At 38.2% G+C, this 25,257-nt stretch overlaps 1 protein-coding gene and 2 pseudogenes across 1 annotated transcript; 1 reads left to right on the forward strand and 2 right to left on the reverse strand.

Annotated features, from left to right (window-relative positions):
• The first annotated feature begins 2,210 nt into the window (after positions 1 to 2,210).
• LOC113112580 (uncharacterized protein C6orf203 homolog) lies at positions 2,211 to 5,577 on the forward strand. Its single transcript, XM_026278276.1, has 4 exons — positions 2,211 to 2,229; positions 3,205 to 3,630; positions 3,877 to 3,949; positions 4,162 to 5,577. Exons 2-4 carry the CDS (start codon positions 3,206 to 3,208, stop codon positions 4,342 to 4,344), a joined length of 681 nt encoding a protein of 226 aa, XP_026134061.1. The 5' UTR covers positions 2,211 to 2,229; position 3,205; the 3' UTR covers positions 4,345 to 5,577.
• A 1-nt stretch (position 5,578) lies between these two features.
• On the reverse strand, positions 5,579 to 9,957 carry LOC113112579 (BEN domain-containing protein 3-like; annotated as a pseudogene).
• Positions 9,958 to 13,094: 3,137 nt separating this feature from the next.
• Positions 13,095 to 24,224, reverse strand: LOC113113236 (decaprenyl-diphosphate synthase subunit 2-like; annotated as a pseudogene).
• Positions 24,225 to 25,257: the final 1,033 nt, after the last annotated feature.

A 25,257-nucleotide genomic window follows, 5' to 3' on the forward strand; every position in this document is an offset into this window, starting at 1 on the left:
TGCCCATACTCAAAGTTGGTGCTCTGCATTTAACCCATCCAAGTGCACACACACAGCAGTGAGAAGTGAACACACTGTGAACACACACCCGGAGCAGTGGGCAGCTATAGATCCAGCACCCGGGGAGCAACTCTGGGTTCATTGCCTTGCTCAAGGGCACTTCAGCCATAGGTATTGAGGGTGGAAGAGAGCGCTGTTCATTAACTCCCTCCCACCTTCAACAAAAATGTGCCTTTATATATTTATTTGATCCTTTGAGGTGTTTTGATTGGACAGCTCAGTAAATGCCTGTGGTAAAGTGGTTACATCCGGTGCTTAAGAACAGCTTTTCTTTTAATGTAAATAAATTCTAAATTAAAATAATATGCCTTTACTGTGCTCTGTCCTACTGAATGTAGCCCTGGTTCAGAGCTGCTATTAGTCCTTTAATTCTTTGCAAAATGTCATGATACAGCCACAGCTGTATGTTTGATTGTTTCTCATGGTCTATGAAAATGGCTACAGTCATGTATGATTGTTAAATCACTCCTGTTTGTAACTCTCTGGTGTCTGAAATCAGATTGCAAATTGAATTATTTTCAGAGCTTTTTACTACATTGGGATTTGAGAGGTGTCTTTACTATTGCTGATCTAGCCTCAGTCTCAGTGTCCTTCTGTTTAAAAATAATAAAAAAATTCAAAAATAAACATGGCACAGATATGACTATTGATTTGATTTAAAACAATATTCGAACTTAAAAAAATTCTCAAAATACCACACTGTACTGCTGCCTATCAGGCCGTTTCTGAATGCAGTTCTTTAGAATGCATCAAATTTTCCAAATTATTTGATGCATATTTTTTATGACAAACCATTGGCCTGCTTAGAGCATGTTTTCTTTGAGAGTTGATAACATGTCCTTCTCTGTAGAAATAAGAGGGGTTGTATGTTCGGAGCTGTGCCCAAATGTACAAGTATCGAAACCAGAAAAATCTGCTAAATGAGCAAAAATCACTTCACTACTGATTAACCAAAAGCATAAACACACACACACACACACAAACAAATATTCTTTATGAAATAATGAGCTTTTATACAATAATTAGTAGAACACTAGAATAATTAAATATTATTGATCAGTCGTTGGTGGAATTTTTATTTTGAATTATATATATATATATATATATATATATATATATATATATATATATATATACATTCAATATGTGTGTGTACAGTTATGTTTTTAAATCATTTTAGAATTATACATATTTATATTAATATTTAATATTATAATATTTAATATATACTATAATATTTATGATTGCCTTATGATTCTAGATTAAATTTAAGTGTGTCAACAAAATAGGATCTTTATTCCCTTACCACAGAGTGTCTCCCTGAATTTGGATGTGAGTTTCACACCATATGTCTCCACATTGAACACATGGTCACCAAGAGACTGACCGGCCATCAGTTTGAGAGACCACATATCTGCTCTGTCCACTCCGACAGCATATATTTCAATCCCAGAAGCCCTTGCTGCTGCTGCAACCTCTTCAACTTTATCTTGCGGCCGTCCATCAGTCACAATGATGGCCACATTATCAATCTTCTTTTTTAGTGGCCAGGCCTTAGCATTCGCTATGAAAACCTGTTCCATGGTGGTTTTTATGGCCAGGCCAGTCATGGTTCCCGCTGAGAGGGGATCAATATGAGAGATGGCTTGCTTGACCTTGGCTTTACTAAAGTCAGGGTTGCCAACTCTCACGCATCTGGCGTGAAGTTTGGACTTCAGCGTCATGCGTGAGAGTTGGCAACAAACAAATTTATAACAAAGATAAACAAAGTTAAACTTGCATTAGACAATAAGCTTTGCATTAGCAAATAATGCCTCATTAATGTATTTGTCCTGCTTGTTTAATGTTATATGACTAGTATAGGGGTGTAACAATATATTGCAGTAAAAATGCAACATGAATGATGGATAGTGACAATATTATATATAATTAAAACAAAATCTGCAATATTATAGATAGAAGTCTCGTATTCTATTGTAAGGATATACTTACGATATCTGTAACAACCTAATGATTGTGAATTGTGTATAATAATTCATCCCGACTCTAGAGGGCGCTGTAGAATGTTCACTACTACAGTAGCAGCGACTGCTGGTTTGTTTTTACTGTGCTCGTCGTTGGTAAACTCGAGATTAGAGAGTCAAGAGGGAGATCACTCTGCTCACTTAGGTAACATTTGAAATCGTTGTTAAACAAACAACAAGAGTTGTTTTTGCATTTGTTGAATGTGAAGTATACTTAAGAATTATCGTGAGCATTAGTTTGGGTTACAAACACATTGTGAGATGCTGTCTAGGCAAATTCTGATGATATTATCGTCATGATAATATGTCAGATTTTTACAGATCATGCTCTTCTTTACGTCTGTAATTAAATATAATTTACATTTCCCTCCTCAAATTAGTTATTTGAAGAAGTGGATAGACAAGTCCTTTAGCACTATACTGTGAGAAGTTTTGTCAGCGCTGTCGAGCTGAATGTCTGGCCAATGCTTGCAAATTCAGCTGAGTTTTATTTCGAAAAGACGTTTTTTTGTATTGTAGTGCATTCTGTTGAATATACACAGTGCTTATCATATTTATTATATATCACCACCTGATGTAAGGTTTGTGGCAAAGCTGCCTTAAACTAACAGTATTGGGGATTATAAAATAAATTTTTTTTATGTATTATGTGTAAGCTTTTTAGTCACAGTGGTGTTTCTAATGCTAAAATCTAATTCAGTACATAAAAACAATGCCAGCAAGAATGCAAGCTTTTATCAAAGCCAAAGGAGGCCATACAAAATAAAATATACAATATTTTAGTTATTATGTGTGAATAAAGACTATTTAGCTGTTCTATCTTCTATCTATCTATCTATCTATCTATCTATCTATCTATCTATCTATCTATATAGATAGATAGATAGATTTTAATTAACTTTTTCAAGTATAGTAAAAATACAACAAATTGCCAACATACATTGGAGCTCCTTAATATTTTTTTTAAGCATTCCAGGACACACACTTTGAAGTTGGGCTAGTAAGATTTACAAACAGTTTAGAGCTCAATTCTAGGCACTTGTTTGACTTTGAAGAATGTAAAGTGTGGATGCATGTTACCCTTTTTCTCTGCTCTTTTTTCTTGTGTTCGTTGTCACAGTATGCAGAATCTGCCAGTGCAGGCGCTGGCCCTGCGGCAGCTAGGCAGACTGAACTCCCTCCAGCTGCTCACTCCATGCCATGCCTCTGGTCTCAGCATGTGGTGCCACGAACATTACACGCTCGTCAGTTTGTGGGGTTCAGCCACTCCTCAAACACACCGTACAGCTATGTGGCCAAGATCATGGGACACTCGGCAGAGTTGGTTGCTTCATCACTCCCGGCTCAAAAGCACGGGAAAAAAAGGGAAACAAAAAATTATGCAGCAGGAGGAGGAGGAGGAGGAGGAAGATGCAGAGACTAGTGATTATGAGGATGAGCTTCCAGATGACCCAGGCCTGCCAAAAGACTATAAAGACCATGAGAAAACTGTCCAGTCTCTACGTTTCGATTTGGTATTGAAGACCGGATTGGACATTGCACGAAAGTAAGTCAGAGAAACTGTTCATGAGTTTCAGAGATGAATTCTGCCACACTGGTGAGTTGCAAGTACGTGTTTCAGTTCCTATTGCAGATGTAACTCCATGTTTTTTTACCTCTTAGAACCCAATTAGAGAATAGACTGATGCCGTTCATATATAATCTTTGCTCATATTGCTCTCCTTTGTTTATTTACATTTAGTTTGTGGTGTTTCGACCAGTGGCAGTGACTAACACATGTATCTGTTTTTAGTGGTGTGGAGGATGCTTTCTATAACCTCAAATTGAGACTGAATGGTCAGAAACTCACCAAGAAGAGCAAAATGGTGAGTCAGCACCCTCTAGTGTTATAATCAGAAAGAAGCTTCATCGAAAATATGCAACACTAGCTGAACAAATTATGGATGCAATAAATATATATATTTTTTTAAAAACCTGCTCTGTTTGTGGTAGTTGTCCCATCACTTAATTTATATGATTTACCTATTAGTATGAGCAGAAATTGCACCTTCATTTAACAGTCTGCTCTCTCCTACAGGTTAAAGTGGGGGATACACTGGATCTGATCCTAAATGAGGACAAGGAAGTGGACACAGTCTTGCTGAAGAGAGTGATCTTAAAAAAGGTGGTTGGAGAGACAAAAGACACAGAAAAGCAGAGAGTTATTCTAAGAAGCTGGAAACACCTCCAACTTCCCAGAAAGCATGTGTACAAGCAGTAAAGACCAGTTCTGTGATGTTTTTGGGAGGTGAAAGATCAGAAAGTGGGACAAAACTGATATTTCCTGTTCCACTCTCCAACCATTTGATTTGTAAAACTGCAGATTGAGGATTTATTGAGTTGTTTCCAATGCCCAACAAAAACTGAAGGTCCTTGTTACATTTATTCACTTACCAGTAGTTCTCATAACTGTTTCATATTACTTGAAGATTACTATTATTAACTTTACAGGTACAAGTGAAACACAAACACATCTTATTGTTTAGAGGCGATTTTGGTTATATGCAATTGCTTATATTTATGTTACCTAGATTCACAAAATAACATTCACTGATTGTGAATCAAATATAATTTAGGATATCAGTGTTTTTCTGATCCCTTGTTTATGATACCTTATTTTTTATTTTATTTTTACAATTGTCTTCGTGACATTGGTAGATTTTCAATGAACAGTTTTCAGGAAGGGTACAGGGTGCCTTTGCACACAGCTGCACTAAGAACCAGACAAAAAAAAGGAATTTTAAAAGGTTTTATACAGCATCTATGCAAAAGATTAATGAGTCAGACCCACATAAATACAGTTTTTAAACTGTATTTCATTCTTTTTTCTTCATTATAATGGTCAAGGGTGGAATATACCAAGACCACAAATTTAATCTTGATAAACACTTCCCTTGGGGGTTTTTTTTTGTGTATCTGAAGTAAAATAAAAAGGAACATGAAACCCATCTTGGCTAGGAAGTGAATTTTTATTGAAAAATATATAACATATAACCTGGTGCTATAGTTAAGTACAGATTAATAAGATTTACTTCCTGTAAGACAGGATGTACTTCAATATGTTGATAATTAGAAAAAGCCAGTGCTGCAACATTGCTAAAATAAAATAAAACATGTTTATATACTGTATCTTCTCTGCCCTCACCCCAAACTAAAGTGACCTATTATTTTTAAAGAACTAAATGTTTACATTTAAGTTAATTAAGGCTAACTTTAGCTTATCTAATAATTAGACATTAGAATAACATCAATCATATTTTGGCATATAAATAGTAACACTAATATTTCACTGTCATGTGATAGTGGCTTCAAACACCAACTTTCTGTCACTTACCAAACCATTTAAAGGCCATGGACGTGAACTTGACCAGCCAAACTAGACCTTGAACAAGAACGTTTCAGTATGCTTCAGCTTATGGACTTGTGCAAATAACAGCTATGTTGTGTAAAATATAGGAAACGGGTCTACGCTTTGCAGGATTGTTGTCTAAGAATAAGTCACAGTGTTGTTTGATCTCTTTGCCTTCTTTAGAATGTCACATTTCTTGCGATTGGGGCGCCTGCAGCGCTCGTCAATGCTTGGCACGCATTCATAGTGCCACACTTCCTCCATTTTGTCAACTGGGTAGACAGCCTCCACATAATGACGAATTAGTCGGAGACGCACAGGGTCCAGCTGTTTCTTGTTGCAGGCCCCAGAGTGGTTGTACTGCAGCCTTAAATTTTCGTGCGTGAAAAGTTCCGGGAAGAGACGGACGAGAAGGCGAGCAGCAAAATTTCCCACAGACAGACTCTGTTGGACAATTTCCCTTACTTCAGCATCCGTGAGCAGGTACTCAGAAGGCACTGGGAAGTCTGGGGTGGACACCGAAAGGTCCTCAAGAGGAATTTTGCAGAAGTCCTTGCTGCTTTTCTCCAGGGGTGAAGACAGGACTTCAAAGTCCTCTTTCAGACGATCTGAAGTGAGGACACTGATTTGGCCAGCAGTTAGCAGCAAGTCTTTTGGGTCAGGCTCTTGGTCAGGTGAACAGGCCTTCCGTTGCTGCTGGTATGAACGCCGTTGGTCGTTATCCCGCCGCCTACAGCGCTCATCAAGTTTGCCAACAAACTCAAGGGTCCACACACGGTCGTTCTTAGCTTGGGGGTAAAGCAGCTGGACATAATGTCGGATGAGATTGATTCGTACGGGATCCAGCTGTTTCTTTCCTAGAGAGCCACTGCAGTTATAGTATTTTCGTGCATTCTCGTAAGTAAAGAGCTCAGGGAACATGAGAACCAGGAGTCGGGATGCAAAGTTCCCAATTGATAAACTGCTTTCATAGTTATTCTTTAGCTGTTCCTTAGTAAGTAAAAACTCCTGAGGGACATCAAAGTCTGGAGGAGGAATTTCCAATTTGTCAAAGTCCACAGGCTCCAGCCATAGTTTCTTCGACTTGCGATTTGGTTTCTCGTAATCACACAGGTCACTGATCTTAACAATGGAGATGCTATCAGGAAGACGGGTGGTGTCGTACATCTCTCGGTTGTCACGACTTCTGCCATTGACTGAAGCATTCTCCAGTGCTTCCTCCATTCGTTGTACGCACAACTGCAGCCAGATTTCTTCCGGAATATCAGGGAAATTGGCCTCCATGTATTTTCGAATAATTTCTAGTCTGTCTGAGTCAATGATCAACTGTCCTATGCTGTTGTGGCCCTCCGGCAACTTGCCCTCCTCAAACACCTCTGGAAAGAGTCTGTTCAGCAAAAAACACAACAAGCTCCTCCGGTGACGTTAAGTCTTCAGAGTCATCACCAGTGGCCTCGTGTTGGTCATATACTACATCTGAACTGACATTGTTGGGATGAACATAATCGTTCTCACCAGAGTTGAGGGAAAGATTCTCATCCTGGGCATCTTCACTGATGAAATGGCAAGCATGATTCGGTTCCATGTCAAACATAGAAACTACTGGAGGCTCTTTGTCACACATCTGACCACTCTCCATGTCCTTCTGAGCCCAGAAACGATTCAAGAAATCGTTGATCTGCAGCAAGCACTCCGTCTGCCAGACGTTTTCATTTTTCACCAATGGGTAGCAGACTTCCACATAGTTACGTATTAGCTGAAGGTGCAATGAATCTAAAGTCCGTTTGGTTGTAAGGCTGCATGTGTTGTAGCCATGCGTGCATTCCTTTGCTGTGAAAAGTTCTGGGAACAGTTGAACAAGGAGTCTGCAGCCAAGATCTCCCGCAGTGGACGTTTGCTCCATCAGCTGGGTGAGTTCTTCACTGGTCAGCTGGTATTCAGGAGGAGGTTGAAATTCCATGACCATCTCGGAGGGTTTCATCTGCTTTTTGATGCGCGTCACTTCAAGCGAGAGCAAATCCACCTTACTGTGCAGCTGGGTCATGCTGGAATTCAGCGTGTTGAGGAGGAAGAACATCTTCTCGATGAGCGGGTAGAGGTGAGAATCCAAGGCAGCAGGAGAACCTGTGACCCCCACATTAGGCGAGGCCTTAAACATGTGATGCTTTCTAGAGTTGCCCAGTTTTTGGAAGTGGACCCCATTATGGCTTTCTCTGTCTCCATTGTGGGCTCCGTGCTGGTCCAGATTGGATGCAGCTTTACGCTCAGAAATGCGATGTGTGATGCTGTAGAGTGGTTTCCTGTATGAAGAGATGGGAATCTGCTCCAGTGGAGATAATCTGTGGCTGTGAGAACATGACCTGCTTCCATTATCTGAACTGTTGTCAAGGAGATGTTCTCCTGCCTGAAAAGTAAGTGTGAGATGTTGCTGTTAATAGTTTGTACCAAAAGTTAAGTCAGACCAGATGTAGGATGTACTTTAGCAAATTATATCCCAAATACAATGCGTAATCAATAGAAGAATGAATGCTGTGATTGTAACAAATGCTCCTTTTCATCTTACCTGTGTTGTCACCTTGACCCTCTTCCCGCTAATGGGCTGTTCCACCTCAGGGCCTGTGTCTGTTGCTGATCGTTTTGTAATGCGCTTAAAGAAGCTCTCCATCTTTCCCTCCGTGTTTTTAATAACATCCTCTGCATCTTTCTCAACTTTAACTTCTGGAGAAAAAGGCAATTGTTCATAACCATTCAAGAATGCTGAGAAATGCTGACAGACATCATCTCACAACTCTGTACAACTTTGAGACAGAACTTGTAGCCTAACTTACATCTGGTATTAAGATCTGTCTCAGTTGATCTGATCACAAAAGATCGGCTGAGACATTTACAACTGACATTAACATGCATCTCCTGTGACCATTTACATCTTTATTTCTTTTTTACACAAATGTGATGTTTTGACAAGAATTCAAGCAGTTATTTTATTTGAAGAACCTCTATATACTGTTAAACAGAAAGTGTTGTAACCTTTGTTATTTCATATTGATAGCAGGCATAATGAACAAGTTCCTTGAGGTGCTGTGAATGTATATGCACTGTATGCACTTTTCATGTTTTTTCACTATTATAGGCAAGAAATGGCAATCCTAATAGCAAGGGATCCTAATAGCAAGTTCAAAACAACGTCTCCATTTGATGCCAAGGTGAGTCAGTTCATTTCACGGGATAGTTTGATCTGGACTGTGTTTATTTTGATGTGATGCATGTTACTAGACAGAGATATTGTGATGTTATAGTAAAAGGCAAAGAAAAATGAGAATGATTTTAGTGTGAATTGTTATTTACATACTTTTATCAGGCACTTGTCCGTCTGCATTAACCATGCACACAGAAGAGCTCATGTCCTGGGAAGAGACACACAAGACCCATGACTGATTAATGATATTATCTGATAGTCACACATCTAATCTGACCACATACATTTCTTATGCACTTCTCCCTAACACTTGTCAGTCATAGGGAATGAAGCCTTAGAAATATCTGTCAGCTAAATTGACTATATATATATATATATTTAGGAGAAAGCACTTGACCTGCTGAAACACAGTGAATTCAGTATTTCAAATGACTGGTCACAAATATCATGGTAAGCGTGTGAAGATTATAATGCGCGTAAAACTGTATTCTCAGAGTGAATTCTCTCTTCGGTCAAGTTCTGTGAGATTGTTTTTCTATTTGTTTTTCATGTCTTGCACCGTGAAGTCTCGCCAGAGCACCGGAGAGGCGCTGCTTCACCGTACCGACCCCCGTCCACCGGCTCCACTTCCTCATTCTTCCAGTGTAAACCCCACGGATCGGTTCAACCGGGGAGACAGACGGACAAGCAGCTCCCTACTGCGTTCCTTCTGTGGACTGCATATTTCATAAGAAAAAAATGTACTCTTTATGTTTTTTTTTTTTTGCTGTAATACGGAGTGCTGCCCTTCTCTCGTGTTTCCCCTCCCTCCCCCGTGCGCAACTCTCCCTCTTGCGTGACACGGCAAGAAAAACATCCACCGATGAGTTTTCGCTCCGTCTCCCGCGACACGGCGCGCATAAACTACCTGCGCTGCGGAAAACAAACTCACCTTTTCGACTCCGGGCAGCCGTGTGCAGGTTAGGAGGCGATAGCCATGGTCACGTCTTTAAATCCAGTGGATTTGTCCACGGGTAACTGTTGTCCGTGTTTCTCTCCGCTGCTTTTTTTTTTTCTCTAGTCAGTGCCCTCTCGCGTGACGTGACGGTACTGTGTCATTTCCGCACGGCTGTGTGTTTGCTGTGGGATTTTGCCAGCCCACCCCACGTGAATACATGAGCTTCTGGGCCGTGGCAGAGAAACGCGCGCTGTGGCGTGAGACTTCTCGTGACACACTAGTCATTTCAAGAGGCCCCTCGAGTCGCGCGCCTGATTTCCACGAGGGTAAAATCACCGCGTCATAGACGCTCGTGACAATGCAAACCTACATAAGTGTACAGTTATGAAAAGAGTTTTGAAAATGGGGACATGTGTTATGTCCTCATAAGTCACCCTCTCCTTGTAATAATGTGTCATACCCATGACATTATACAGAGTTGTGTCCTGATAGGTCACAAAAACATGCCCACACACACACACTCACACATATATATATACACATATATATATATATATATATACACATATATATATATATATATATATATATATATATATATATATATATATATAGGCTATATAATGCATAAATATGAGATATTCGATTTATTATTTATTTTCATTATTTTACGTTTTATAGTGCATTGTTTTTTTATTCTAAAACTATATTGATTTGAAGGTGGTACGGTTAAATAAATGACGTTCGGTAAATTCTGAGTAATGCGATTGGAAATGTAAGCAACACCAAGAAAACCAAACGATAGGCTACCACGAATTGTTTGTTTGTACTTTGTTCTCACAGAAGGTTTTGCATTTAATAATATTTGGTTAAAAAATAGTAATTAACTAAGTCTTCTTGTATTAGACTCGAATTACAAGTAGCATATTGTTGTTGTTTTGTTTTTTTGTTTTTTAACTTTATTACGCCAAATGTCCAAAAAATGATTTATCTTTAACGTTTAAGACCAAAAATATATTTCTCATCATCAAATTGTAGATTTCAAATGCTGTTTTAACATTAAATGAAGCAAAGTAGTAGTAGGCCAAGCATTTTCCATTCTAGTCATCAAAGCATTATATTTAGCCTAATGCTTGGTTCTGTATGGTTACCCACCAGCTAAAATATTAACCTGGATTATGGTTAGCGCTTTTTTTAAGGAAAACTATGCACGTTTTGGGGTAATATAGGCTACGTTTAATTTTTAATTTATGTATAGGTCTAAATTACTTTCGGTTCTCTTTCACATATGATCATGATATATATAAAAGTCATCATAAAATTTTATCAGCACATAAATAGGCTAAACTTCATTTTCTTGTGCATGATCTAACCATCAAAATATTAACCTAACTGCAGAAGTGTCAGCGCTTTTATGTTTAATGACTGCCGTCTAGTGGACATGACAAAGTACTGCAGGGCAAAGATGCGGTACTGTATTGTGAAACGGTTTGCTGTCAAATTAATAATCTGTTATTGTATTTAAATGTTATTTTATTAACACATTTTTTATAAACAGCATTTATTATTATTATTATTATTATAATTTATTGTTGAAGGTAAATCACCCCAATAAAGTAATTTGAAATTGAAAAATAAAACTCATACATATTTATATAAAATACAAGGAGGTCTAAATGGGTCTAATTCATGATCTATTTATGAGAGACGTATATTGTCTGTTACAAACCCAAACCTCTACACCAGGGGTGTCAAACTCAATTCCATGTAGGGCTGGAGACAGACTTTTGTTCAGCCCTGCTCCAGCACACGTCATGTGGTTATCAAATAAGTCTGATGTACTTGTCTAGTTGGATCAGGTGTGTTTAATTAGGGTTGAAGTTAAACACTTCAGGGCTCCAACACTCCAGGAACTGAGTTTGACACCCCTGCTTTACACAATATAGCCTTCTGCAGCATCTGGCAGTAAAGCAGTGCTTCTCAAACTGTTAAGTAACCCCAGCCCTGTACATGTCTCCATCATCTATCACACCTGATTCAAATCATCAGCTCATTAGTGGAGACTGCAAGACCTAAAGCGAGTGTATCAGATATAGGGAGACACACAGAACGTGCACTGCTGGGGGTTTTAGAACCCTGCACTAAAGCAAATAGGTGAAATAAGTCCACTGTTGCTCTCGTTCTCAATCGCAAACGCACACCTCTAAACTATGTTCTCAGACACTCATCAGCGGCACCCGATGTGGCCAATGTCCCGTAACGCGCATTAGTAATGTCTGCATTTATTCACGGAGCACCGTGGCACTTTGAGAGGTGGGTGGGTGTGATGAAGCGCTGGTCATTATTCAGGTAATCTGGGCTGTTCGATCCATCACGCGCTCATGCCATGACGCTCGGGTCGCTGTTCTATGGGACGCGCGCGCAGTGAACGTGGGAGTCTCGCGCTGCTCGTTAAAGACTCATTTCAACATGCGCTCATCTAATTTTTTATCTCATGAGAGAAAATAATTGCATCCGTCCAATATAGTGCATAATTTATTGCATGTGTGCACAGAAAATACAATAAAATCCCCACCGAAAAAAAACATTTAAAACGCCTTCAGTACTTAAAAAGACTCTTAAATCCATTTTCATGTATTCTGTCCTCCAAGCTAACAAGAGCGCTTTATATTGGCCTAATTAGATTATACAAAAACCTAAAACACCAATCTTAAAAATGAAGACCAAATAGATGACTGATTTCAGATCAGCCTCCTCTTGTCCTAAAATAACTCCCACAGACCTACATAAAGGTGCTGGAGAGTCGCCTGTCTGAATGGAATAAATGAGTGTTGTAGGCTAATATCTTTGAGATTTACTGAAGTAGAGCTGCTACACACGGTCTCGCTTGCTCTACCTGTGCGAATCCAGCAACCATGTCATCAGACGATCGGATTGCGACGAACAGCCAAACCGCAAAATCATTTTCATGCGCAAAAACAGACAGCATCAGGTTACCAGGGTGTTTATACTGACGGCCATAAACTCACACTCGTGTTTGTGTTTATGTGTGACTTCCCATAGGCCGCTGGGGAAACCTGCTTGGAAACAGTTCTAGTTTTGTTTTTATACACAGCTTTGCCGTGGAATTGGGCTACAATGTTACAGAGGGTTAAAGGTTTTAAAGAAGATCCTTTGATTTGGACAGTCTTTGGCTGTGCTTTTTTGGGGGTGGGCATATTTTCATAATACATTTGCTTATTTGGGCTTATAAGTGGTTGCCTCTCATAGAACATATGATGACTTAATCATAATTTTGTGTGCAACAGTGTTTCTGTCTGTTCCCTCAAACTGAGTACAACTTTTATTTATCAGTCTATTTTGACATCTTTATTCATTTGATTGCAGCATCTTTATGCCATTACAAGTTGTTTTTGATGCAACAGTAAGAGTTTTCTTAAATAATACAATAATTATATAATATAAATATAATATAAAACAGTTGGCTTATGTTTTGGGCTTAGTGTTCCAGACTGGATGGCTTATTTTGGGCTTGTTTTTCAGGCATGGTCACTGAAAGACTGATACAAACTTAGCCAGCAATGAAAAACGAATTAAAATGACCAGAAAATTCAATAATATATTGATTTCTTCCAGTCTGTATAGTGTTAGCTATGACTAAAATAAAGCATACTTCCACATGGTTAATTACATTTACATTACATTTAGTCATTTAGCAGACACTTTTATGGCTGATCTTCTTGATGTTGAATAAAGCAAATCTGCAGGACCAGAAAGTCTTAATTAAACTGTGATTTTAACCATCTCAATTAGCTATAGCGACCCATAAAACAACAAAAGTTCAAAATACCTCTCATGACTTAGTATGATATTTAAATCTGTGATATAGAATTCAGATCACATTGACACTAATAGTATAGTCTGAACAAACTCTGATCAGGGCAAGACAGCACAAGAGTTTGCCTCTGACAGGAGATGTTGTGTCAATCTTCATAGGTTTTCACCGGGAGTTTTCTCAGTTCTCCTTGAGGCCAAAATGAATTTTTCATGCACGTCCAGAGGGCTGTCCCGGTCTTATTGAACAAAAATAGTGTAATATCCTGCCAACATATCTGAGGCCAGAGAGAGACATGGAAGGAACTCTGAGTTACTGTTGTTCCTGCATGCATGTTCTTCCCTTTCTGTCTTTCAAGCAATTCAAGTGTGTGTCCCGATGGCTGTCGGTGGCGACCATCACTCCCCTACGCCCCACTTCACACCATGATCGTCCCCCCCGTGGTCACCCAGGAAACCGCAGGCTGCCCAGGCTGGCGCCAGTCCTCTCGCTGAGCTGATCAATACTGCAGCATTTCCTGCCCATTCACTCAGGTCACACACTCACCTCATTAATTATTACTGCCAACACTGCTGCTGGAGCACCCCGGGCACCCACAACACACACACACACACACACACACAAAGTCATCGGTTTTCAGACAAACATTTTGATTAATGCCACCTCCTATAATACCAATGAGTTTCTCTATTGTCACAATGTTTGTTTGTCTTCTTTGATATTTCTACTGACTGAAATATCACAGGGAATCACAGAAATTTTAGAATAAAGAGAGAGATGATTTTTTTTTTTTTTTTTTAAGATAAAAGCTGATTTGGTGACTAAATGCAGAGAGTGTATGAGTCCGGTAAACTCGACTGTGTGCGACACACATCAGTCCCATATAAAAATCATCATCTATAGAGCAGGTCAGATTCAGAATCACAAACACTCCAAAGTTTGTTCAACATTAATCAAATGCATCAAACGGAACTGGATTCATAAATACACATCCATATTGAATCCACCTTCAGAACTTGGTGACCGTGCAGGCCATGTTTTCCAGTGCCGACCGAGCTTCTGATGGTGGGAAACACTTCATGGCCTCCAAGGTAACTGCACAGGTCAAGCCCCTGGCTCACGCCTCTTTTCATCTTTATCAGGCCCCGGAGCTGCAGAGCATGCAAGAATGAGGAGAACGTTTAATATCACTCCATCAAACTGACGAAACTGATATAGGAAACAATATTCTCTTAACCAAATGTAGAGGCAAGGAACTATTCGAAACAAGCAATGTCACAGGATTTGCTTGCAAAACAAATGATAGTGACACCTTATAAAACGGTAGAAATCTAAACATTAGCTAATGAGTTTGGTATCACAAAATAACAAATACTTTTTACTGCATTTGTTAATCTTGGTTAAATGGTAATGATAACGTAGTATGTATGAACAAATTAACTGAGCAATACTACATTCATAGCATTAACATTAATAAGTGGTGTAAAAATGTTGTTGAGGGTTTAGTTCATGATCCATAATGCTGACTAATGTTAACAAATCTAATATTTTATTGAAAAGAATACACTAATATTAAAAAGTTTGGGGTCAAAAATATATTTTACTGTTGCTTATTTTTTTTAAAAAATTAGAATATATATTTTTTCCAAGATTCTATTATGAATAGAAAGTTTAAAATAACATGATTTGTTATGATTTTCTTTTTGAACAATGCAAGTAATGTAACATCAACGTCACATTTGATCAATTTAATGCATCCTTACTGAGAAAAAAAGTATTCATTTCTTTCATTAAAAACTTTTGGGCAGACCTTTGAGTAGTAGTGTATATTATCAATCTATTATTAGAAGATATGATCAACAGTCATAAATAACATACCAGAATAATCAATTATTAAACATATAAATTAAATAAAAACCCAGAATGCTCCACACACTCTCACTTAAATGGTCTTGTAGTCCTCCACTGTCACATACAAACATGTTTTGCTGGAAGCCATTTTGCCGAATGAATTCTGGGATGTGTTGTGCTAAGAAGCCCTTGGGGGCTTCAAGTTAAAAACAGCGGAAGAGACCTGTTTCACTAATGTGAGCGAGAGAAAGCCAAAGAGAGGGAGACAGAGAGAGACGTGGATGTGGGAAGGTAGATGATGATTTCATTAACTGGTTCCTCTGTTTTCTCACTAATGTTTGCATAGCCACAGTTTTCTGTGACTTCAATATACAAAAAAAAAAAAAAAAAAAAAACTCCCGAGACACACCAGACAGTGAATACCGGAGAGATTAATGTCATATTTATGTGCTGATAACAGAGATATGTGATGTGGGTGTGAGGTGTCTGTCTGTGTCCCGTTGAAGGAGAATCTTGTGTGATGTGGCTGTCAAACCGTCTCTCTGTCTCCTCTTCAAATAAACCTGCCACTCTATCCCCTGATATCCTGTTTCAACGGCGACCCGAGCTGCTTGTGCCTTCCTCCTCTTCCTGCCCCCTCCCCATCACCTCTATTTGTCTCCCCTTCTTTCGTTCTGTCTTTCTTCACCTTCTGACTTTGGAAATCAAATGTCTGAACTTGCTATCAGTTACAGAACAAACACCTCCTATCGGCTCACCGAGGGCTGGAACCACCAATATTCACAGCACCGGACGATCAGTGTAGGTTTTTCGGTGACCGATTCTTAAACTTTTACTTTACTTTTTGACTTTCGTCAAGATATAATTTCGTATGTTTATTAAGTTCTTTTCTTGGGGACTGTTGGTTGTCACAACAATAGGTAGTTTTAGGTTTCACCATCTTACAAAAATATATACTGAAGCATGAATATCTTCAACTTTGATTCTTTTTTTTTTTATTAATCATATGGATTAACTTCTCTTTCTGTTTGTTTGTAAACATTCACACACATGCTGGGAGCCTGGGAATGATTTCATAAGTTACTCCTGGGGAATCGATTTGTATCATAACTATGAATGTTTCATCAGAAAGATTGTGGCTGAAATCATTGATTGGTGGTTTGAGCAGGTGGATTGATTTCTCTTGAATTCAATACACAATCTCATTTATTCATTGGCTGAGGGAAAATAATCAGTCGATTTAGTTGCTTTTACAGTGAAACCCATGAACACAAATTCTCTGAATAAGACGACACTAAAATGAGGCACACATTATTTTTATTTTCCCTCTCCGTTTATCAAAAAAAAAAAAAAACAGAAGTCACTTGCCTATGTGTAATCAATCTGTCTAGCCATATTCTGGACCTGAAATGAAGAGAGAAAAATGTGAAGACCACAGGAGCCGAGTCCAAACTAAACACAGCCAGTTCTGACCCACTCTTCACGAACAGCTGTAGATCGGAGTTTAGCTACAAAGACACACACATATATCCATGAGTTTTATGTAATGAGCTTTCTTCACAAAGAGAAAACAGCTTGTGCCTGCAACGCACATGTGTGACTGTGCGTACTCACCTTGTGTCCCAGAGCGAGGTGTTTTCCGTACTGAAAAGCCAAATTCTGAGCCTCAGTACCATGTCTGGCCAGCTTCATCACTGCCTGACAACTCTTGGCAAGCAAAGCACCATGAGACAGAAATGTTTGTTCTTCCCAGGATGCAACTGTTAGACTACCCTCCTTCAGAATACAGTAAAACTCAATCAAATAAGCATTAATCTATTAGTCAGTAACATTTCTTTCTTTGAAATATATTACATGTATAATGTAAATATAAATATAACTATATATATAAATATATATATAAATATAACTACATATATAAATAAAAATATTGTAAGAAATTAATCAATAATAAGAAATGTTTCTTCAGCAATGAAAATTCAGCTTTCCCATCATAGAAATAAATTATATAGTCAAATATATAAGCATGATTAGATTATTTTTATTTTATTATTGTTACTGTATTTGTATCAAATAAATGTGGTCTCAGTGACCATAAGAGACTACTTCCGAAAACATAGATAAATAAAAAAAAAAAAAAGCTTACCTACTTACATTTTTTTGAACAGTATTGTTTAACAAGATTTGGGGAACTAGGATAGATCATAAAACAAATCTCCAAAACAATTCTATAAGAAAACATTTAGAAACACTGAGTTAATTTCCTAAACAAGCAGAATGTTGTATGAAACTTTAAGGATGCCACATTGAACAAAAAAGAGTGAACTACAAAATGTTTGTTTGGCAGCGGTGGGTAACAGGAGGAGGGAAGGTGGTGCAAACGTCTGCTTGGAAACGTCTCCTCTAAAAAGGGTTAAAAAAAAATCTCTCTCCCTCCTTGTCGCATTTCTCTCCCATAAACATGGCCTGCTCCATCACTTTTCCTCCTCCTATTCCTCGTCTCGAACAGGGAACTTTGTCATTCATTATTTACTGTGAGCAGTTTGCAGATGTTTTAGTCAGTCTGTGTTTCGCTCTGTTTGGAGATGTTTCACTTGTCCAGTCTTAGCTCTGTTTTGAAAGCTTCGAATATGAAACATTATACAGATTCCTCTGGTACTCGATTTTAATTAATTTATGAGGAAAATCAAGCTTAATCTTAGAAATGACACATATTGCACATTTCATAGATGGCTCAGTTTATCAAAGCAATAAACCAGAGGTTGTTGCCTACAGTAATTTACATATGCCTTTGAGTGGTTGCTTCTATAAAACAGGTGACACAACAGGAATATAACAATAGACAATGTTTCATAAACAGACACAATTTTGTTCAAAAGTTTACTTTTTTATGTTTTTGAAGGAAGTCTCTTGTATGTAGCCATGTTGCATTGATTTGATTAAAATACAGTAAAATATTAAATATTATAAAATATTACAAATGTATGAAATATAACTTTTGTCTGTTTGAGTACATTTTTTAATTGTATTTATTCCTGTGATGGCAAAGCTGAATTTTCGCCAGTCTTCAGTGTCACGTGATCTTTGAGAAATCATTCTGATATGCTGATTTGGTGATCGTCATACCTCTGCAGAACTGGAGCTCTCGTGATAGATTCCTTGCACCACATCTTCGACTGCACTGGAGATCAGCTCCACCACCTATAACAAACATTATAACACTCAGACTACCAACATATTTTCCACATAAATCAGGCCTCTCCGAATAAGAGTGTTAATACCGGATCAGGCCCATCTGTACTGAAGTTAGTATTTCTTAGGACATGGGCTGTTTAGAAATATGGGAAGACATTTTTCCAGTCCACTCAGTCTAAAAGAGCATCAGAGGGACGCACAGATATAGAGTAACCAGCCCTTCAGTTATTAAACAGATGGCCAGTCAAAACAGTGCAATGTCCAGAGTATACAGACCTTAATGAGGACTCTGACATCTGCACAAGCCTTATTGAGTCTAGTCCAGATTATTACTATTGACTTAAATTTAAGTTGTACAAATTCAAAAGTTATAGGAAATAGTTTGATAGTGTTTTTGCATATTTAAAAGCTTAAAATCATTCCCGAAACATTATAATTAAAAAGAGACAGTTCTATTCAGTTCATTTCTTCAAAATGACTTCTTTTGTGTTATACTGATTTTTTTCTTTAAAGCCCTCTGGATCATGTAGTAACTATAGTGCTCCTGGGGGGAGCGCTACACCGTTACATCCACTCCACAACAGTCAGCTGACTGAGTCACTGACAGCTCCTTCTTTCATTCAATCACATGCTTTCCTATCCCTTGCATCCGTCGCCTTAGCCTAAATTCTCCACCTCTTTTTCACCCTTCGTCATTCTTTTTCCTCCTTTCCCGAAAGGCCGGCCAGTTGAATCATAAGACCACAGGCAGAATCTCCAGGGAACTAGATTAGCGGAGGCCTTTCTTCTAGACACTCAGCTATTCCTCATATTCAAGATTATGTTACTCCTCTCCATTCCCCAAACTTTCTCTCTCAAACTTTGTTTTTCTCACTCTTTCCTTCTCTCATTTTCTCTCTGCCCTCTGAGTAACCAGATATTTGAGGAAACAGTGAGGAACTTGACTCCTCTACCCAGAGCCCAGAGAAGACAGAGAGCCCCTATAGTGCGGCCAGATGTGCTGCTTCACACACTCCACATGGAGAAATTAAAGTGCACGTGTGTGTGTGTGTGTGTGTGCGCGCGCGCATGTGTATTTGAACTGTGCTTGTGAACGTTTATTTCTTTTGTGTGAGTTTGCACGTGTATGTATGTGTGTGTGTGAAATGGGGGGGGGCTTTTTTTTGGAAAGTATCAGATAAACTGCCCTCCCTCTGTCTCGTCTCATTCCCAAATCCAGCTGGAGTCGTGTTTCACCGACAGGTCTGTGAGGAGAAGAAAGAGGAGACAGCCGCTCATGGATCCCTTTACCGTTTATACAAGTGTTGAGCCAGAATCCCACTCTCTCACTCACACACACACACACACACACACACACACAGTCTACTAAGTCAGGATCCCACTCAAGGCCACGATACATAATACAGATCAATCAAGGGGAAAAAGTGCTTTGCTGCGGAGAGGGAACGTCTGATTTCCACCGCTAATGCTCTCATGCTAACTGAACTGTAATGCAATGGGGCCTCGCCCTCATTTACATAGACAGCAGCTTTAAGAGGGAGATGCGTTCGGACGGCTCTGCCTGAATGAATGTCAGTTACATCAAGGGACTATTAGAAAACCGAACGCATCAAATATATTTTTTATCTCTTTTTCTAATTGTAAATTAAAGCTGCGGTAGGGAACTTTTGACGCTCTAGCGGTTAATAAACAGAACTGCTTGCGTCTTGCGGAAGAACATTGTAGCCGGAACTACTTCTCTCTGTTTATGTCTATGAAGAATCACAAAGGTACTGGGTTACTCCGCCGCGGTACCCCCGAAGCAATCTAAAATAGTCTGAATATAAACATTTATTATAGGTGCACCCTAGTGATTCAGGACAAGCTAAAAACACGGTTTGGAAAATGGATTCATGGTGTACTCACTTATTATATACATTTTTCTACATTTTGAACACAAACAATTTTACGGCCCGCAGCTCTGATTGGTTATTTTTTACCGGGAGTGATGGAGTTTCTGCAAATGGCAATAGGACCACTGGGAGGAGCACGAGGAGCTTGATTTTTTTCACCGATTATCTGTCTCATATTCTACTGTCAGGACATAATGACAGGTTTAATAAATATGTAAAAAAATATTTTTTACAAAAGTTCCTTACAGCACCTTTAATCTGTGGAAGTTTGACTTCTAGCTAAAGAGTCTGATCTCTGATTGGCTGGACATCCTGTCAGTCAGTCACTACTTCAGTGGGTCAGAACAGAGTGTGTGTGGTTTAATCATGGTTCGCTGCACAACAGGTTCAGTTTCAGACAAAACAGGATTGTGTGTGTGTGTGTGTTCACTAAAGATGAGGGCTTAAAATGACCTTCTGTCCACAGTTGCTAATGGTGATTAAACTAAGAAAATGTATCAAGCGCAAATATTTTTAACTGACAATGAAACTACATTTTGCAGTATTATATTTTTTATCATTAGTGACATTAGCATTTTTAAGGATCTTTGTTGCATAAAAAGTTTAAAAAAACAGCATTTATTTGAAACATTATAAATACCCTTACTTCTAATCAATTTAATGCAGCCTTGCAGAATAAAAGTATTTCTTAAAAAAAATACTGATTACTTTTGAACCATGTCTTCACCTGTCTGTAAAACTGTCCATCTAAAAAAAAAAAAAAATTTACATTACAAGGTTCAAACCATCATTGTGCAATGTCAATTTTAATAAACAAATATATAACAGATATTTAAATCATTGATGTAGACAGAGACGGACAAAAAGGTAACGTTTTCAAAATAATAATTTAATAAATAGAACTTTACTTAAATCTTTAACTAGAGTTAAAGTGGACACTGAGGCATCAAAAGGCACTAAACAGGTGAGAGATTTTCTCTCTTGTCCAGCAGGAGGTGCTATAGAACACGCCAATACATTCTTCTAAACCCACTGTATTACACCACACCATATTAATCACACAGATAAAATCACGTGCAAGACCTGACTGTAAGCTGTCTGGCTGTCTGAATGCTGAGCATTCTCAGCAAATACCGATTCTGTTCTTTATATTAGTGCCTCAATCTACTGATCGCCTAAATCCCCAATCAGTCATTTCCATGTCCGCTCGCGCACGCATTAAAATGAGTGTGCGTGCGTGTGTGTGAGGCTACGCAGAAGGAAAAGAGTTTGTTTTCTTCCACAGGAAGAGTTGCATTCTACAGCCTCACTTGGTGACAGATCCTGTCAGCATACTCCTGCTTAGTGCATCTGAGTTACACACACACACATAGACATGAAATTGTAGGGTTTGTAGTGCAAATCCCTTTTTACTTAGTGTGTTAATACTATAATATAACAAGCAACTTCCTCTAAAACAGTGAATCCCAACTAGTGGCACGTGTAGGTGTACTTAAGTAGATCTTGGAAAGAGTGCCATTTTTATGATGGTGAATTGATATCTCAATTCAGTAACCTATAATGGTCTTCATTTTTAGCTAGCGAGAACAGGATGAGTTAAAGGTAACACACTTCAGGATAATTAGAGCTAAATCAATAGAAATCTAGGGGTGCATATATCAGAAAAAAAGGTTGGGAAACACTGCTCTAAAATATACTGATGTATCCCACCATTACTTTATATCTGTACTGGCTATTCATAACGCTGTAAGATATTCAAAAAGATGCTCTAGTGAGATGCTGTAACCCTGAACGGAGTGAGGCAGTGGGGCTGCTGGCCACATGCAGTTAGACGGTGCTTTGACTGCGACTCTAATTAGAGCTGGAGGAGAGCACTGACACTTAATGAGGGGTGTAGGAGACATATGCTCACACACTCGCACACACACATATAGAGCGCAAGAGAATGAGGGAGAATGCAAGTGTGGAAATTAGCACGAGAGGACACACAAAGCATTCAGCGTGGAGAACAAAGTCTTTGAGAAGGAAGTCAGGAGCTGGTGAAATGATTTTCTTCAGTGTTTTGCATAAAAACACAAATGTGATGGGAGAAAAAGTGGCTCACACCTCCAGCATGAAAATGTTTTTTTTATATAGCTACATTCTTGGTACAAAAACACCAGAAGTACGCTATATGTGACAAGACCTCTATTTAGGAATTACTGGGATGTTCTCAATTAGATCAGTTATTCAGCCTGTACTCAGCCTGTGAAAATACTAATAAATAAACAAAAATAAATAAATGTAATAACCCTTTTCTTTTAAGATTTGTATATATATATATATATATATATATATATATATATATATATATATATATATATATATATATATATATATATTTAATGTCCTTATCTTCAAATGTCTGAAGCCATTACGATTAATTAAAAAAAATTTTAATAAAAAATGCTCACTGAGGTTTCACTTGATTCATATTTTTTTTATCAAATATACAATAACAACAGCAATTCACTGAAATTTTATTACAATTCAGAAGAAATGTTTTCTATTTTAAATAATTATTTTATTATATTTTAAAATGTTGTTCTTTCTTTTGATGGCAAAGCTTAAATTTCCTGTCACACAATATTTCAGAAATCATTCTAATATGATGATTTGGTGCTCAAGAAACATTTTTTATCATCATCTATGATTTTTCAGAAAGCTTGATAAAAAAATTTGATAAAAAAAAGAACACTGCATTCATTTAGAGTAGAAATAATTTGTAACAATATAAATGTCTTCAGATGTCACTTTTCCATCAATATACAGTAATGCAATCCAGTTGAATAAAAGTATTAATTTCTTGAAAAAAAATATTACTGTTCTCAAAGCTTTGAAGGGTAGTGTGTGATAGCTAGGAAAATGTGTAGTGTATGGATTATTATTTATGCACAAATTTTACAACAGGGAACTCAGAGCAGGGTTTCTTTCATTTCATGAGTCTGGAGCAAGCAGAGAACAGGCAATGGAAAAATAGGAAATTCGCTAACAGGAAATCGCCACTCAGAACAGCCATCTTGTTCCCAAACGGCATGTCTGTGAGGGGGCCGTCAGAGTTCACCCACACCTTCAGATTAACAATCCCACGATGCACCAGAAAGGCTGTGTGAATCAGCTCTGTGATCTCAGCCAAGTTCCTCTGACTGACAAAGAGACAGAAAGGGAGAAATATTGTGATTCTGAGAGGGTATTACATCTATAAACAGTCCCAGATGCTATAGCACACTTTATACGGAAAGGGAGTGAATATAGCCCAAACATTCTTCTGCAGAACAAATAAACCAGAGAGAGTGTCCTGTTGACCATAATGCACTTCACAAAATACCAACTGCCACTGATTATCAGTCAGACAAGCCCGATTCTCGCAACGGCATCACGCGGATGTTATAATCAAATGTTCATTTTCCGGGTTCACGACCACAATCAGCTTGGACCACTGAGGTCTCAGTGATAACCCCAGACCCCAGAGAGAGATGTTAGCATTGATGACCACTTACCCCTCCTTCAGAGTGAGAGACGTGGAAAATAAAAGAGGGTAAGAGAATCAAGAAGAAAGATATCTGATGAAGGGATTCTCTTCAGTTCGGCAATGTGAGAGAATCGCTGTGGCCATTTCTGCTCACATACACACACAAGTGCTAGTCAATGCTTGGGTAATTACAAAGCACTGCAATAATTCTTGTTGTCATTTAATGCTGTTCTTTAATGGACCATCTCCTGGGCTCAGTCATCCCTATTGAGCACAGCTCCCCTGTCCATGCTGCCACCGATCCCGGGCAGTTTCACTTCAGCTGACACTGGCATGTTGGCTGAGTAAATACAGATCCGAGATGTCGATGTGGCTTACAATGGATGAGGTTTACTGGGGAAACTCAAACATACTTTAAAGAAGTGTAATTGTATGTATCTATCATCTCCGGGATCTACTTGTTTCTTATCTTGATAAATATGAAATGTCAACTTTTTGCAAGCCTAACCAATCCTGAAGGATACAGTCAAGCCCCACCGTGAATGAATATCCCGTTTCACTCAAAAATGCAACTGATTATGGAAGTAAAATGTGTGAAAGGCATTTTATTTGGACCATAAATGCAGGTCAAAAGTTATCTTCTACAAAAGATTTATGATCTCAGAGCCTGAAAAAAGTCTCTAGGGCTACGTTCACATGTGACACGGGTCTGTTATTTAAAGATATCGTGAACAACCCAAATCATCTTAAATGTGACATTTTTAATTAAAATGAAAAGAGGCCTGAATTTAGAAATAAAGAATAAAAAAATACAGTGTGATCTGGCCTAAAATGCTTTAGATGTGACATTTGTAATTTCCAATTTAAAAACTAGATTTTGAAGAAAAAAAGAAAATCAAGAATTTAAAATACAACATCAATAGCACAAAATACATAAAATATGACTTTAAGTCAGTTTTGTAAAATAATGTAAAAAATTACAAATGCAAAAATGAAATGTAATTAAAAATTAAGAAGATAAAAAAAAACAGTCTGATATGTTTTATCATTCATAATCATTCACAATCATTGGCATGCTTCATTTCCATTAGTGTGGAAGACAATGAGACATAATGTCAATAATAAAACTTCGGCTCCTTTCCGCCTCCTTGCCCTTGTTCTTAACTGATGTGTAATTTCACAGCAGCCTCCACAGAACATCAGGTTCTTAATGATTGCCTCCATTTATTTAATTCAGATTAACATGCCAAGTTTGATTATCTTAATGCCCCATTTAAAAGTTCATGTCAGTCCCGTAAAAAAAACAGGCAACATTCAGCTGCAGTGTGAATGTGACTAAGGTGTATCCTTCTCAACACCTTGTGGCTG

Source organism: Carassius auratus, chromosome 13, assembly GCF_003368295.1.
Source record: "Carassius auratus strain Wakin chromosome 13, ASM336829v1, whole genome shotgun sequence".
Lineage (NCBI taxonomy): Eukaryota > Metazoa > Chordata > Actinopteri > Cypriniformes > Cyprinidae > Carassius > Carassius auratus.